This window comes from Peromyscus maniculatus, chromosome 5, assembly GCF_049852395.1.
Source record: "Peromyscus maniculatus bairdii isolate BWxNUB_F1_BW_parent chromosome 5, HU_Pman_BW_mat_3.1, whole genome shotgun sequence".
NCBI lineage: Eukaryota > Metazoa > Chordata > Mammalia > Rodentia > Cricetidae > Peromyscus > Peromyscus maniculatus.
This window is the reverse complement of record NC_134856.1, coordinates 80,569,379-80,586,021: the sequence shown is the minus strand read 5'-3', so window position 1 is coordinate 80,586,021 and position 16,643 is coordinate 80,569,379. Positions and strand designations below refer to the sequence as shown.

At 47.3% G+C, this 16,643-nt stretch overlaps 1 protein-coding gene across 15 annotated transcripts in view; it reads right to left on the bottom strand.

The window, feature by feature from the left end:
* Frmd4a (FERM domain containing 4A) overlaps nucleotides 1-16,643 on the bottom strand; it is a 749,198-nt gene that overhangs the window by 111,477 nt on the left and 621,078 nt on the right. For all 15 annotated transcript variants that reach the window (XM_076572733.1, XM_076572735.1, XM_076572742.1 and 12 more), the window contains one exon: nucleotides 5,523-5,607. In XM_076572733.1, coding sequence (XP_076428848.1) covers nucleotides 5,523-5,607 — 85 coding nt within the window. The remainder of the gene's footprint in view (nucleotides 1-5,522; nucleotides 5,608-16,643) is intronic.

Genomic DNA, 16,643 nt, shown 5'->3' with positions numbered 1-16,643 from the left:
CAACAGATAAGGCCACCCAAGGTGGAAAGCAGCTGAGGATGACAGTGGAGGCTGACCTCTGACCTACACACACACACATGCATGCATACATACACACACACACACAAATACACACACATATACATGCATACACACATACATGCACACATATACACACACAAATACACACACATATACATGCATACACACACATACATGCATACATATACATACACACACATATACATGCATACACACACACACACACAAACACACACACACACACACACACACACACACACACACACACACACACACACACACCAAGAGAGACCAGGGTGTGGTTTAGGAGGCTGGGAGGCTGGAGGGTGGAGGTGGAGATGTCACCCTACAGAAAAGGCAAAGATAGAAAAAGACAAACAGAAGAACCAGGAAGGAAGTTGAGCATACACTGTAATTAATGCAATCAAAATGATGGGATAGTATATTCTTAAAGCAAAAATGTTTTTTTTTAATTAAAAATTATGGGTGTAAATGCAGAGGCTAGAGATGGACACCAGGAGTCTTTCAATCTCAAATATTCATTTTTATTTATGCTTATGTGTGTATCCCATGCATGTGCATGTGCCCATGGAGGTCAGTAGGTGTCGAAGCCCTTGGAACTGGGGTTACAGGCAATTGTGAGCTCCTTGGTGTAGGTGATGGGAACCAGACTGGGGTCCTCTCCATGAACAAAACCACTTGTAACTGCTGAGCCATCTTTCCAGACCCTAAAATAGAGTATTTTAAAAGAGAGAAAGAGAGAGAACAGAAATGCAAAGGTATTCTTAGAAGCAGTGTGTGTGTGTGTGTGTGTGTATGCATGTATGTGCATGTATATGTGTGCATGTATGTGTGTGTACGTGTGTGTGTGTGTGTGTGTGTGTGTGTGTGTGTGTGTGTGTGTGTGTATGTATGTATGTTAAGGTTAAAAGAAGCAGTGACAGGCAATGCTGACAATAACTTCCCAGAAAGTAGAGTAAGAAGCCAGAAATGGAAAATGGGACACAAACCTGCCCTTGCTTCCGACTTCCAGCACTTCCAAGAAGAAAGGCTGGGGACGGAAGAGGAGAAGATAACAAAAAAATAATTCAGGAAGAAACAGTCTCCAGAATAAAAGTATCCACCCAGCAGGTCCTCGGCAGAATGTGTCTACAAAGACCGCACTGCTGAAATGTTAGGTAAGAGGAAGGCAGAGGAAAGCCCCGAAGACCCAGCTGTGGGGGATGGCACAGGGGTGGCACATACATTGGACAGGGACAAACAGTGGGCGTTTCTAGAACAACAGCTGATAAAGAAGATGTCTTTCTGCATTTCTACAGCTAATCGAACTTCCAAGTAGATATGAATGGGGGGTGGGGGGTGGGGGTGGGATAAAGACATTTCAGACCCACAAGGACACAAACATTTTACTTTGGGGTGTCCCTTCCCTAGATTTACTTAGGGATGCTGTCCAGGAAAACATGGTATAAAAAATGGTGTAAAACCAACCAACCAACCAACCAAGCAAGCCAGGATCCAGGAGTCAGATGACCCAGTACAGAGCGGGGGTGGGGAAAGACCCAGACAGGAAAGCAAGCGGCCTCCCACGAAGACAGCAGAAAGCTGGCCAAGTTCATGGACCAGGAGAGCAGAGGGTTCCAGGAGGGAGGTCTCAGGAGAATCAATAGCAGCAGACGTCACAAACTCAAACCAGAGAGAGCTGATGAATTGCCCTCACAGTTGGAACTGAATACTAGAATGTATCTGGGAATCTGTAGGAGTTGTGAGCAAAAAGCCAAAGATACACAGAAACTAAACAAGTGGAAACAAAGGAACGAATCCCTGTAGGTAAAACAACTCATTGTCTAAAAAAAGGAATCACAGCCCTAGGACAATGGCTGAATTAGCCTTGTCACGCTGATGTTGATTATGGCTTCCACCCAGAAGTACGATATTACCCCAAGAAAACTAGAGGAGGGAGCGTGCAGGTGCTACAGAGGACACCCCAATCCTGTCTATCTTCTGAAGAGTTTAATAAATTGAGAGGTGCCACATCAAGGAAGAACTGGGCCATTTATTTAGAATTAAAGAGGCAGATAGTAGAAAGAACAGCAAAATGACTCAAAAGGGCAGCACATGTGTAGTGGAAGAGATGGGTACATTTGCATACTAAGCCTCTGAGAACCGTTTGACTTCAATTGTTTTATTACAGTATGTGCAGATGTGTGAACAGGTGTGGAAGTCGGAGGACAACCCATGGGAACTGGTTCTTTGCTCCCACTGTGTGTCCTGGGGGGTCGAACTCAGCTCGCCAGTCTTGGCCACAAGCGCCTTGACCTGCTGATCCATTTTAATGACCTCCCCCCATTTTCCTTTTAAGCTGTCCCCTGTCATGACAGTAACAATAACCCTCTCCCACTCTGTGTTGTGCTGGGGTTTGAACCCAGGGCCTCTCACATGCTAGCTAGATTCTTCTGGCTGAGTTACACTCTGATTAAATCCAGTCCCCCCTCCCCCGCTTTTTAAAAAAAATACATTAAAAGTATATTTTATTTGTTTTGATTTTGTATATGTGAGTGTTTTGCCTGCATGTATGTATGTGTACCCCGTGGGTACTTGGTCCCCAGGGTGGTCAGAAGAAGGCATGAGATCTCCTGAACCTGGAGTTACAGAGAGTTGTGAGCCACTATGTGGGTGCTGGGAATCAAACCTGGGTCCTCTGTAAGAATAGCACGTGTTCTTAATTGCTAAGTCATCTCTCCAGCTACCCTGCTCCCTGTCAAAAATAGATCACACTGTTTTTAAAATATGAATGGAAATAGGTCTACAAAAAAGCAGGGGTGAGAAGCTTATTTCACCTGAACCATTTAGCTCTGAAACACCATAGGAGTTGAGTGTGGTGGTGTAGACCTGTAATTCCAGCTATTCAGGGGGCCAAGGCAGGAGAATTGAAGTTCAAGGAGAGCTTGAACTATATAGTGCATTTAAAGCTAGCCTGGGTAACATAGTGAGACATTGTGTCAAAATGAAAAATAGAGAGCCCGGACATAGCTCAGTGGTAGAGTGCTTGTGTAACACATGTAAGGCCCTATGCTCACCTTGGAGCATATCAATGCAAGCAAGCAAGTTTGGAAGGAAAAACCCTGTAAGAGTCAACCTCCAAGAAAACAGCAAGGGACCTGATACCAAACTGCTGGGTAAATCAATGTTTGGGGCTGCATCAAGGTGACAAGTTAGTTATTAAGTCATCTTGCCTTCTGGGCTAATGTCCCATCATACACCTGGGGCCAGGTGGGTGGCACAGAAAACTGTAGCCAAGGAAAATGTATCAGAATCCAAGTGACTTGATCAAGGGTATGGCACAGTGCTAAGTCCTTTCCAAGCTTTGTCTTAGGAGTATGTTCTAGAAGATGTAGGCTGGATCTTGCAATATCTCTGTTTAGTCAAAAAGGAAAATGAAGCTTGGAGACATTTTGTGGAAGACACATTTAGCTGGTACGGGAACCCAAGTCTGTCACAGCAAAACCTAGATATCTACAACTGTGTGGACTTCCATTATTGTTACATGTAGTTGAATGTGGCCCATTGGGCACACTGCTGTCTGGTCATTTCCAGCTCTTGTGAACACCAGTTTCCTCCTTGGCAAACTTTCACCTTCCTCAGAAGTTCTGAGGCTCCAAATGGATACCTACAAGCCCTGTTAGTAAAATCTGTCAGTGTTTGCAAATGAGAATATTTAGACGACTGAGCTAAACAGGTGGTCTTCAGAGTCTGTCCACACAAGCTTTAGAGGACTCATCCTTGGTCATTTGTGGTCACTTTTGTGACCATGTTCCAGAATGGACTTTAAGAAGAGGGAGCTAGGGCTCTGGAATATTTTCCATGTTCCGTTTGGCAAGCCAGCTGATGCTGAGGTCGCCTGGACTTTCAGTGTGGCCAGTTCTGGAGACACGGCCACCTGCATCTCCTCTTGGAAAATTTGCAATATTTACTTCTGAGGACTTAATCTCCTTGATCACCGAAAGCTCAGCATGTATGACCAAGTGGAACCCAGCAACTCCAGGAAACAGCTTCTTTCCCCTTTATGAGCGGGTGTGCCCCAAGCACTAATTTAATTGGTCAGGCCCTTTCAAAAGGCTGAGGGCTAGCCGTTTATTTTAGCTCAAGTCTGCCACCTTGTGGACAGTGCTCAGTTTTTTTTTTATTTTTTATTATTTCTCAACGTTTAAAAAATGGTGCTTGCCCATTTATTTAAAAAAACCATCAGGTGCCCTTATGGTTTGTAAGGTATCTGGATAGAATTATTCTTTCCACTTTATATTGAGATAATTAGGGATTAGAGGGAAGAAGAAATTTGAAAGCACCTGGAACTACAATTAACGTCTTTTCCCACCAGTCAGCAAAAACTTAAAGCACTCTAACAGCATGCTCTGGGTTTCAGGCTGGTATATGTCCTGGCTCATCAGCTACCACCAAGTGAGGTCTTTCTGCAGAGTTGGGCTTGGTTTCCACCAGCCCCTCCTCCATTCTGAATGATGGAATTGTCCTGTGCAGTTCAGGAAAAGAACTCCTCCAAGGCAAAGCAGCAGCCATCACTCAATTTCAGCTCTCCTGTTTTCGAGTTTGGTAAGTCACTGCAGTACTCCAAAACAGAGGTCTCGATATATAAAGCCACATGCCAGGAGTTCTCCTTGGAATTTTCCCAAAGCATCCAGTGGCCGCTTTACCCGAGACATTTGAAGTTCTCTGGGTACACTGTGCAAGGAGAGTGCGCCCTCCATGAACACAGCATGGCCACAGATCAACTCTGTGATTGGAATTAGGTTTCCCTGAACCAAAAGAGTGACTCTGCTGTTTATTAGATATGTACATCTCCCTGTGACTCATCTTTCTCACAGAATAGAGATGTGGGGATCCAGGCAATTCACATAAAGCTCCAAGCCTGTGCTTCATGTGAGCTTCAGGGGATGAGTATATGATGGATGGTTCAGCTCTAACTGTCTCCTTGACACACCTAGAATCACCTGGGAAGAGAGTCTCAGTGAGGGAATGTCTAGGTTAGGTTGGTCTGTGGATGATTGTCTTACTTAAGTTAATTGACATGGGAAGGCTCTGCCCACTGTTGGTGGTATCATTCCCTAGGCAGGGGGTCCTGAACTGTATTAGAGCATAGAAACAGAATGAGCACAGGTCAGCAACTGCACATGGCGCATAGTCCTTCAGCAAGTACACGTGCGCACAGTCCTTCCTCCCTGCTCTGGACTGTGGCTATGATGTGACTAGTTGATTCTCTGCTGCTTTGACCTCTCTACCATGAGGAACACATCTGTAAAGCCAGAACAGTGATGGGATTGGAAGAAGCCATGCTGTTTAGCTGGTGGCTTCCCTTACATGCAGTTTCTCATTCATTTATAGCAATTAATTTATAAATGACTTTTCCTAATCAACAAAACTGCCTTGTGGGCAACATTTTGATATTTTTGATTATGTTAGGAAACTGAACGGGAAGAGCCCATTCCTACCTTGTAGATGCAGGACTTGGCATTCAGGAAGAAGAGCTCTATGGTAGCATTGTCCTTCAGGTAGGAGATGCTTTCTATATAGAATCTGCAAGAGAAAAACCATGCGTGAGGCACCGGGGTGGGGGAGGGTGGGGGGAGTGAAAGTCAACCACAGCGTTGAGCTGTGTGGCTTCAGAGGAGGATTGCAGTTCCTGTGCTGAAAGAAGAAAAGACAAATGGGCCATCGGTCTTTTCTCTGCTGACTTCTCTGAGAGGCACACCATGTTTTATACCCATTGTATAGGCATTTTTCTCAACATACCTTCAAGGCCCATAAGCATATGAAAATACATTCCAGGTACCACCAAGCCCTCAGAAAATGCAAATCATAAGCCGATTGAGATATTGACATACACGACTCTAAGATTCGAAGATTTCTGTTTTTCTATATGGTAAAGTCAACTTAGTTAAAGATTTAGAATTGGGATTGGAGAGATGGCTCACCAGCTAGGAGTGTTTACTCTTCTTGCGAGGGGTCCTGGGTTCAGTTCCCAGCACCCAAATCAGATGACTCACAACTGCCTCCTAATGCCCTCTGGCCTCTGTGGGCACCTGAATATATGCGGTGCACACATAAACTCATGGAGGTGCACACACACACACACACACACACACACACACACACAAATAAATCTGGAAATATATAGTCTTATGACACATACAGGAGCTTGGGTAGTGTAACAACAGTCTTACCTCTAAGGACAAAGCAGTTCTAACTATTAAACTATTATGATAATAAGATACAGGACATAATTGAGTTTACAAACTATAATGCCTTTTTTGGCATTGATTGTAGTGTATGTGTGTATTCCTACATATATATGTGCAGTGTACGTATTCACATGTCTACAAGCATATGGGGGTCAAAGGACAAATGAGTACAGTTTCCTAGGAACTGTCCACATTTAAAAATAAACAAACATGGCCTCTCTCTGGCCTGGAGCTCACCAAACAGGCTATGGTGGCTAGACAGTGAGCCCATGGGTCTCTTTCTGTCCCTCCAACCCCAGTGATGGGCTTGTAAGCATGTGCAAGCATGCCTGGCTTTATGTGGGTTCTGGGGCTCAAACTCGGCTCCTCCTGCCTGTACAGGTGGAAAGCTCTTCAGAACTGTTTCATCAGCTCTTGGCACTGATTTAAAACCCGAAGCAAAACCCTTTAAAATACACACCCAAGAGGGAAAAAAAAGTGCGTGTGTGTGTGTGTGTGTGTGTGTGTGTGTGTGTGTGTGTGTGTGTGTATACCTAACAAGTACTAACAAACAAGTACAAGTACTATACATTTCGGGGTTTCATGGTCTTTGGTTTTCCAACAATGGCACATGGAATACCTGCACAAAGTTTCCATGGAAATATACCCAAACTCAAAGTGGCAAAAAAGAATTACCCACAGTCATATGAAAATGAGGATGGATAAAAACACAGCCCCAGAGCTGGGCCAGACCAGGGTGTTCCAGCTGTAAAGGAAACATCCAGAAGGCTCTCAGGTATATCTCACTCCTCTCTCCAAGCTCTCTGGAGCCAAGTCTCCACAGACACCTGAGTGTGGCTATCACAGACCTGGATTAACTATGATTCTCGGACTCTTAGCTGACCATCCCTCTTCTCCCTCACCCAATTTCCAATTCTTCATTCTGCTATTTTTTTCATGTTACTTTTTTTTTTTTTTTTTTAAATCCTAATCATTGTTGAGCTAGATTTTTAGAAGAGACTTTGTTCTGTTCAATGGAGCAGCAGGTGGTGGTCACGTGGCCCTCACAACCACTTCCTACACGCTTCCCTGAGGGTGATGAAGTGTGACTGCCTCTCAGCACACCCCTGGGCTGGGATAAGTGTTCTTAAGGCTGTGACATTCACGCATATTAAGCCAAATGAGAATTGAATTCCTATCGGAGGGAGCATATGGATTTCTCTCAAGATGAAACATGTGGGCAGTATTTAAATTTACATTAAACATGCCTTTGCACATCAGTTCAGAGTTTATTAAATTCTTTAATCAGATAATGTGCCCATTCAGCCTAAGGACCAGTGCATTAAGGATGGAGCAATTTTGGATGAGGAAATGAAGTCAGGCTGTTGGAGTAAAATCCAGACTAGACGAGGAGGGCGCTGGCGGGATTTCAGGACATGAACGGGCAGGAGGGTGCGGAGGGTGACGTGGGCAGAGGAAGAAGCAGCAAGTGCTGTGGCCACTCAGCAACTCTGATAAGGATTCTGGGGAGGCAGTCAGGGACCAGGGATGTGACCTCAGCTCTGTGTGACTTAGGACATGCCACCCGACTGTACTGAGAGTCTCTTTTTCCAACTGTAAAAGAAGAGGAGGGGAGGGGACTGAGAGGAGTGGAGAGAGGGGAAACTGTGGTCGGGATGTAAAATATGAGAGAAGGATAAATTAAAAGAAGAGGAGGAGGAGGGGAGGAAGAGGAGGAGGGGAGGAAGAGGAGGAGGGGGAGGAAAAGGAGGAGGGGGAGGAAGAGGAGGAGAAGGAGCAGAGTGGGACTCAATGGATCTCCACGTAAGAAGTCTTTTATGTTTAGATACTGGGAATGAATTTAAACTAAAACATCCACCACCTGCTGCCACTGCCTCCTCCATTGTAACACATCATAGTCATCATCACCACCAGCAGCAGCAGCAGTAGCAGCAGGAACAAGTCAAAAGGGGATTTAGTGTACACGCCTGTAACCCCAGCTGTGGGAGGTCCAAGCAGAAGGAATGGGATCACAGCCATCCTTAGCTACGTAGGAAGAGTTCGAGGCCAGTCTAGGATACACAAAACCTTGTCTCAAGAGACAAAACAGCAAAAAAACCCTCCTTACAACTGACGAAGCCAGGCTAGGCAGGCCAGGCTCACGGCCCTCTTGTTCATATACTAAGTGAATGGTATCTTCCACCATTTTTCAAATGTGTGAAGAGCCTGCCATGGTGTCACTCAGAGATGGGCAGGTCGCCTCCATGAACAGACACTAGCAGTCTGTTACAAAATCAAACTTACAAAATCCCAAAGGATTAAAAAACGGTCCTCACTTGCAAAGCCGGTGAGAGGGCATCAGTTGATCTCTAGCTGCCCTGTCCCCGAAACACCTGCCTGCCGCTTGAAAGGGCCCTCGAGTGACCATTTCCACAGCCAAGCCCCGCCCCCAAAGCCCCTCTCCGGGGACACTGCTTAGCACACCTCACACAGCCCTGTCATTTCTGACTAACTGCTGGGATGGCTTCTCAGTAGGCTGCCACCCACTGGAGGAGGGCTAGGGCATATCACTGTTATCTTCGCGCCTCGGGAACAAGACAGCACCTGGTACAACTGCTAACTTTGATGCTTGGCTTTCCTCTACTTCATCCCCTCTCCGTCAGTTCCTAAGCAGTAGCTGTGTTAAAGTTCCTAAGGAGTAGCTGTGTTAGAGTTCCTAAAGGGCAACTGTATTAGAGTTCCTAAGGGGTACTTGTATTAGTTGTAGCTGTATTCACTGTGAAGGAATGCCTCACAGAAACGACGTCAGGGAGGAAGTACTCTTTCGGAGTCAATGTCTAGAGACACTGGTCCAGCATGGCAGGGAAGCTGAGGGCGCTTCCCGAATAGTTTTTTCATGTTTTGCTGGCTGGATTAGGAAGCAGAGAGCTCAGGCTGGAACTGGGGGGTGAATATGCCCTTCAGAGTTCACCCCCAGCAACCTGCTTTGGCTAGATAAGCCCCATGTCCCAAAGGCCCCCCCCACATCCCCCCACAGCAGCACCAGCTGGAGCTCCATGTCCAAACACATGATGCAGCATGTTTGTGTGTTGGGGAGGGGCTGGGGATTAAGCCACATCACAGTGTAAGCGTAAGGACAAAGAGATAACAAATGCCATCCGAGTGTCATGACATTTTAGGTGTGGGGTCCGTCTCCCACCCCACACAACCCGGCATCATGCTACTTCCCATCTCTTACTGTTCACATGGAAAGCAGTTAAAGCTAGGCTGCTGATAATCTTGTATCTTCATACCAAAAAATTACCCGTGACCGCCAGAGTCTGACAGAGCTTATTGCCATAGTAACTTTGAGTGTAAATCCAGAGGGTCTGAAATAACTATTTTCTAAGTCCCGTGTCTTCATCCCATTTGCCTTAGACCTCAACTAAAGTGTGAAGATGCTCTCCGTGTCCCCCACCCTCAGCCCCCGTTTCCTCCAGAGGGATATTTTATGAAATTCAGTGCTGTAGTAAAGGAGAAATAAACGAGGCCGCAGCGTGGCCGTCTCTGGCATCGGCATCCATTTTCACAGATCTCGACTCTCCGGCAGGAGAGGCCCAGGAGGTTGTAGAAATAACAAGCATATTCTGGGATGGAGGGGAAAAAAATCCTCCTCTTGACAGAAATTGGAAAGCAGTTTCCTGTTAACCTTTATCACCAAGACAACAGCCTGGAAAATCCTGGAAGCTCTGGGCCTGTCATGTTTTTGTTCAGAATCTTGGACATTTAATTCATCCTGAACTTTCTATCTGTGCTAAGAAGCATCTAAAAGTGAAATGCTTGGATAAAAATAGACCTGAGACGTCTCTATTCACACCCTGGGCAGGCACCAGGTCGAGGAGACTTCTGGGGAAATGGGGGCAGTTGATGGATGGCATGGAAAGTTGAGATTGTCCTTTTCCCCCCTGCTTGCGGTCCTCTGTGACAGTAGGTGGCACTATTGCTTTTCCTTGACTGCCTGTGCTGGGAAGGGACCGTCCCCCGGACAGTTACAAAGAGCATGCTGGGTTCCTAAGGGCTCCCAGGGAAATGAAAGACGGATTCTCCACTGCACGGCTCTGTGAGGCAAACCCAAGCCTGTTCTGTGTTAACCGCATCTTTACAAGGCATGAACGCCTGGGCTTGCCGACTCCAAAGTCAGCCAATTCATAGTAAGTAAGCGATCGTAAGTGATGCATGGCAATGGACTCTAACTCTCATATGTGACTAACAGGCCCAAAGCCATGCTTCCCCCTCTATCGGCTCTCATGTGCCACCCCTGTCTCTCTTCTCATGGTCTCCTACTCTTCTGCCCAGAGACATATTCTAGATGACATGGAAAAGTCCCTAGGTTTGAAAGCCCATCAGAATCAGAATCATTCAAATTAGCTAGGCCCAAGCCTGCTTACCTATTTTATCAGTTGCATGTCCTAGAAACCATAATAGAGGATATTGCCTATTTTCTCCTCCTCCCCTTTTGCCCCCTGACCTTCCCAGATGCCCCTGCCTACACAGCCCCAAGTGGCACCATCCCTTCTCTTGGGGGCTATTGTGGTGATATTTTGTTTGTGATCTAACAAAGTTTGCCTGAAGAGCAGAGATACTAATTAGTCATAGAGGTCAAGCAGTGGTGGTGTACACCTTTAATCCCAGCAGACGGATCTCTGTGAGTTCAAGGCCACTCTGGGCTACACAAGATTGATCCAGTCTAAAAGAGAAACAGAGCCAGGCAGTGGTGGCTCACACCTTTGATCCCAGCACTAGGGAGGTGGAGACAGGAAGTGATATGGCTGGGTGGAGAGAGGAATATAAGGCGGGAAGAGACAGGAGCCTAGGCTCCCTGTCAGTCTGAGATTTCCTAGAGGGAAGAATTCTTTCTAGTGGCTGGCTGCTCTGCTTCTCTGATTTTTCAGCTTTCACCCTAATATCTGACTCCAGGTTTTTATTATTAAGACTAATTAGAATTTGCCTTACAAGCCATCAACACTCTGTTGGCTTTCATACTTGAATAACAAAATAAACACCTGTGTACAAATGCACACGTGTGCCACAGTGTGTGTGTGGAGGTCGAGGAAAACTGGATGGAGTTGTTTCTCTTCTTCCATCACGTGGGGTTCAGAGATAGAATTCACAGCTTCAGGCAGCTGTCAGGTCCAAAGGAAACTCCATTTCCCCAAATTCTGGTGGTCAGACAAAACCGAGGAGTTGTGAAGCTGTTTCCCCTCTGTCAAAGGAGCCATTCCCTTATCACTGGCTCAAGAAGGGACAAGTGGCTATCTATGGCACCTAGCAGCATACCAAAGCGGGAGCAGGCCTCCAGGCTCCCTCAGTATCACAAGTACCTGTTACACATTTCAGAGTCCATGCTGGCATTCTGGCTCTTCTCAGCCCTCCTCCCAACCCTCCCTCACAAAGGAAAAATACAACACAAAACAAAATACTTCTCCAACTCATGGGCGTCCCTCCCCACAGCTACTCATTTTTCCTTATACTCCTGCTATTTCAGCTTCTCTCTCTCTCTCTCTCTCTCTCTCTCTCTCTCTCTCTCTCTCTCTCTCTCTCTCTCTCTCTCTCTCTCTCTCTTCTCTCTCCCCCTCCCTCCCCATCCTCTCTTTTGCTCTCTCTTGGTCTTTCTCTCTTTATCACTCACTCTTCCCCCACCCCGTCACGGTCAAGTCCAGTCTGCTGGCCGAGTCCTGTCTACTACTTTCTCTGCTCTGGACTCTCCCAGATGCCTCTGGCTGTTTTCTCCCTCACGCCCACAAGAAAAACCTTCCCCTTAACCATACCTGGTTATGGTCATGTTGTCAGTTTATACAGCAGCCTTACCTCCAGTTATCTCTCCAACCCACAAAATGTGTATCTTCAAATAAGTTACCTCCCACATTTAACTGGAGTAAATCTTAGTGCTCCTTTCTGAGCAGAAAGGGACAGCTTTCCGGGCTGAGGTCAAAGCCAAGATGTCTCTAAAGCCCCGAGAGCCATTGTCATACCCACAGTAGCTCAAAGGACCTGCTACTCAAGAGTACTTTATCCCAGTCTGAAGAGGGGGTATGCGCTCCAAGTTCATTGATTGGATGATTGGGCATCAGGATCTGCAGCCTTGGGGAGTCGCACCCCTTCTTTAGCTCATGGAGGCTTCTGAAGGCGACACAGTGACTGTCTAGTCAGATGACATCAGCCAGGTCTCTGCCAGGCCCCTGCCCCTCTGCCTCCCTCTCGCAGCCACCTCTTGGCACTTGGGAATCACCGAGTATTTACAGCAAGTGTTAATTAAACGGGCCAGTGGTTTCATTTTGTAATGAACACAAATGCCACATTTGGAACACTGACTTTTAGTGGCAAAAGGGGGCGATAATAAGGAGAATAATATGCTGTGGATTCTACAGCCAAGTACCTCTGGTGTTTAGAATTGCAGAGGCTTTAATCTTAACTGCGGACCCGGCTGAATTAAGGCAGGTTCTGGTTAGCTGGGCACCCCATTTAAGATCCAGGCCACCATTGTTCTTGTGAGGGACAGGAAGCAGCCCCTGTTGTCTCAATCAGGGAAAGAGACATCCTTGGGGCCAAAGGATCATCTTCTAGAGAATAGCTTCCCGATTTCCCTTGTCCTTTTCCTGTTGTTCATTTCAGTTTGTGGTTTATTAAATTCGAGGTTGGAAGCGATTAATCTATTTATTTTCTTACAGACACAGTGGCTAAGTGGGGTCCTTTAGCCGAACATACAATTCAAGGAGCTGCCCTGTAAGAATTATTTGGGGTCGTTTAGCCGAACATACAATTCAAGGAACTGCCCTGTAGGAGTTATTCCAAGCACAAACCCAGGCCAACAAAATGCATAGACTTCCTTAGGTACATAGCTGCATTTTCCTCCCATTTTTTTTTTTCTTGACCCACTTATTAGGCTCCGTCTCAAGCTGCTAGAACTTGCCTTTCAGCAGTCAACAATGGCTGGCGGAGCTCTTGGTCACATATAGTGATTAGTATGTAATGAGAGGGGAGCAGGCAGAAGTGAAGCCGAGCAGGTAGGTCGAGGTAGACAGACCCTAGGGAACACACTGCTGAAAATGGGGGAACCATTAGCATTGAACATTCTAGAGAGGTGCTCAGTGGCAGCACACAGTGGAGAAAGGAGGGGGGCCAAGATCAGAAGCAGAGCTTGAGCGGGAGATTGAAAGTCTGGGAGGGGCTTACGGAGGCCGGCGCCACAGCCAGTGGAGAGTGCTGGGAAAGTCTGAGACGCAGAAGAAGTAGAAGTAGCCAGGAGAGAGGAAGGCACCAGTGGGAAAGAGGAGGTGCTCTTGGTTGACTCTTGGGGATCTGGCTTGTGGAAGGCAGGGGAGGTCCACGAGTGCGTGTCAGTTCCAGGAATAATGAGTTGCCATTGAACAACATGTGTGTTAGCGCGGAAAAGTAACGACATCAATGGGTTCGGGCTACATTTGGGTGCACGTCTGTAGCAGGAAGGACCTGGAAACAGGGGGTTCAGGACTGGTGAGGGTGGAGCTGTCAGCGAAGTGAGGGGGAGTATGAACTCACATGCTGGAAGAGCGGGGGCCGGGAGGGGGGCGGGGGAGAGGAGACAGAGAGGCAAGGCCTCACAAACACAACCTGGATGTATGAGGGCAGAGCCATGCGCAGAGGGGGAAGATTTGGATCAGAACCTCACAGAAACCACAGACCTGAACACTCACCCAGGACGCGGTCGGTGGCAGCCAGAGCCACAGCGTGCCACGTCAGAGTGGCACCACAGAGCAAGCGAGCGAGCGAGCATCTGTGGAATCTGTAGGTAGAGTCCTCCAGGGACCTCGGGGTGTCCTGGAAGCAGGGATGGATGGCCACACACCGAGAATGCAGTGAAACATGGGGAAGGGAGCAAGCAGGGGCCCATCTTGCTGAGCACTTACTATGAACAAAGTAGAGAGAGAGCAAAGGTGGGCACACCACAGGAGAGTATGTCCTCCGGGTACTGAGGTAACATGTAGTCTTGAAGAGGAGAGAGCCAGGGTGAGGTAGCTGTGAGGTAAAGAGCTCTGAGGGGGAACCGAAGCGCTCGTGGCTTCTGTAATACGGAAAGATGAAGAGTCACTCTTCTTCAGAGGGATGTGCGTGCATGCATGAACATGTGTGTATACATGTGTATGTATGCATATACATGTATATGTATGTATATACATGTGTATGTATATGTATTTGTGCATCTGTGGCTAGGTATGTGTGTCTGTGGGTGTATGCCTCTAGCTCTCTCTGTGTTTATCTGTATGTGTGTTTTACCAGTGTGTGTGTGTGTGTGTGTGTGTGTGTGTGTGTGTGTGTGTGTGTGTTTATGTGTCTGCACTGTACATGTGCATGTTTGTGTGTGTGTGGTGTATGTGTGTACAGCAGAGGCTGGAGGAATCTACAAAGATGAAGCCAATAGAGAAGAAGTAGGCTAATGGGGTGCACTCATGTGGCTTTTGTTGTCTCTGACAAACCCTAAGTGACAGCATCCTCTCCCAGAGAAGGGGACATGGTTAGAAGAGCACAGAAGGACAAATGTGTTCTTACATGGAGTGCACCTCGGGGAAGAGAATCTGCATTTTCTCTCAGAGAAAATAAATGGCCACCAGGTTTGGTTTGTTAGGGTGCTGTGTGGGCAAGCCAAAAAGTGGGAACTCAGTCACTGAATGTGCTGGACTCCTACGGCCAGTACAAGATGACAGCCACCTGGAGACATGGATGCAAGAGTTGATGGGACAGTAAACAAGGGCCTGAGTTCAGGGGGGAAAGAGGAGAGGGAAGGGTGTCGAGAGGTTCTGCCGTAGAGAATCCGTGTGCTTAAAAACAGGAAGAGGAGCCGGGCGGGTTCAGGACTCACAGTCCACGCAGGAGGATGAATAATGGCGCAGACTCCGTGGAGATTAGGGGAGAAAAGAGGAGGAGTGGGTCAAGTATATATTCTTTGGACCCGATGAGTACAAAGCACTCAGGCCTGGCTGTCTAGGAGGAAACTAAACATAGAAACATGCTACCTTCCAGAAAGATCCACTGGCTGGGAGCTGGAAAGAAAGGAATGTTCTGTTGTCTGACCTGTATACAGGAATAGCAGAGAAGGACTGACAGGATGGCTCAGTGGCTAAGAGTACTTGCTTTTGCAGAGAACCCAGCCTTGTTTCCCAGGACCCATGGCCGGTAGGTCACAACTGCATGTAACTCCAGTTCCAAGGGATCCAAAGCCGCCTTCTGACCTCTGAGGGCACTGCCTGAATGCAGTGTGTATATAGATCAACACACACACACACACACACACACACACACACACAAAGAGTAGAGAAGGGTTAATCCTACATGGAGTTTGGAGACGAAAATATTTTTGCATGTGGGTTCATATGTGCCCGTGTGCATACCCGCATGTGTATATTGACCGGTGTGAGCACTCACACAGGCCAGCAGTCACCTCCATGTATCTTTCTCAATCACTTCTACTTTATTTCTGAGATAGAGTCTCTCACTGAGCCTGATACTTGCCGTTTCAGCTCTGAGTCCCCAGGAACCACCTGTGTCTGGCCCCTCTTCCCAGAGCTCCCTCACACCAGGCTTTGACATGGGTGCTGGGTCGGAATTCAGGTCTCCATGCTGGCTCAGCGAGCCGTCTCCCCACTGAGCCAGCCCCACCAGCCTGAATTATTTTTCTGAGACATAATCTCACACTGCAGCTCGAGATGGCCTTGACCTCAAAGCAATCGTCCTGCCTTAGCTTCCCCCCCAGTGCCAGGTGTACAGGGGTGAACCACCAAACTCACACTGGAGATTTTCGTCTAAGGAGTATTCCCCGAGATGCTTGCTAAGGCCAATCGAAAGTACCATGGGCAGAAGCGTCGTTTCCGGATGCAGACCGGAAGTGGATTCTGTGCAGCCTCTGGTCAGTCTGATGTCCAGTTCTTTCTGCTGCTAACGTGCACTGAATGTGTCCAGCTTCCTTGTCACTGAGTTTAGGCAGAGAAAACAGCTTGGGGTGACCTGGAAAGGGTGTACATCCTAAGGGACCTCAAAACTCAATGCTTTGCTACCGGGGTTTGAGTCCTCAGGCCTACAGACAACTGGGGGCTGTCCAGGCGCTTGGAAAATGCCCTTGGCATGCAGCTAAGCCCAGTGCTTTAATAATGTTGACAAAAAAGAGCCAGGGAAAGAAACGGTGCTTAAAGAATGAAGCGCCCTCGCCTCACCCCAGTTTTAAAGTGTAAAATGATTTGGTGTGTTTGTACGTTTGAATGTTTACAGGTGTGCAGATGCACAAGCATGCATGTGGGGGGGGGCAGAGGTCACCTGCAGTGTCATTCCTCAGGAGCTGCCCACCTTGGTCTTTTTGAAATTGGTCTGGAGATCATCAAGCAG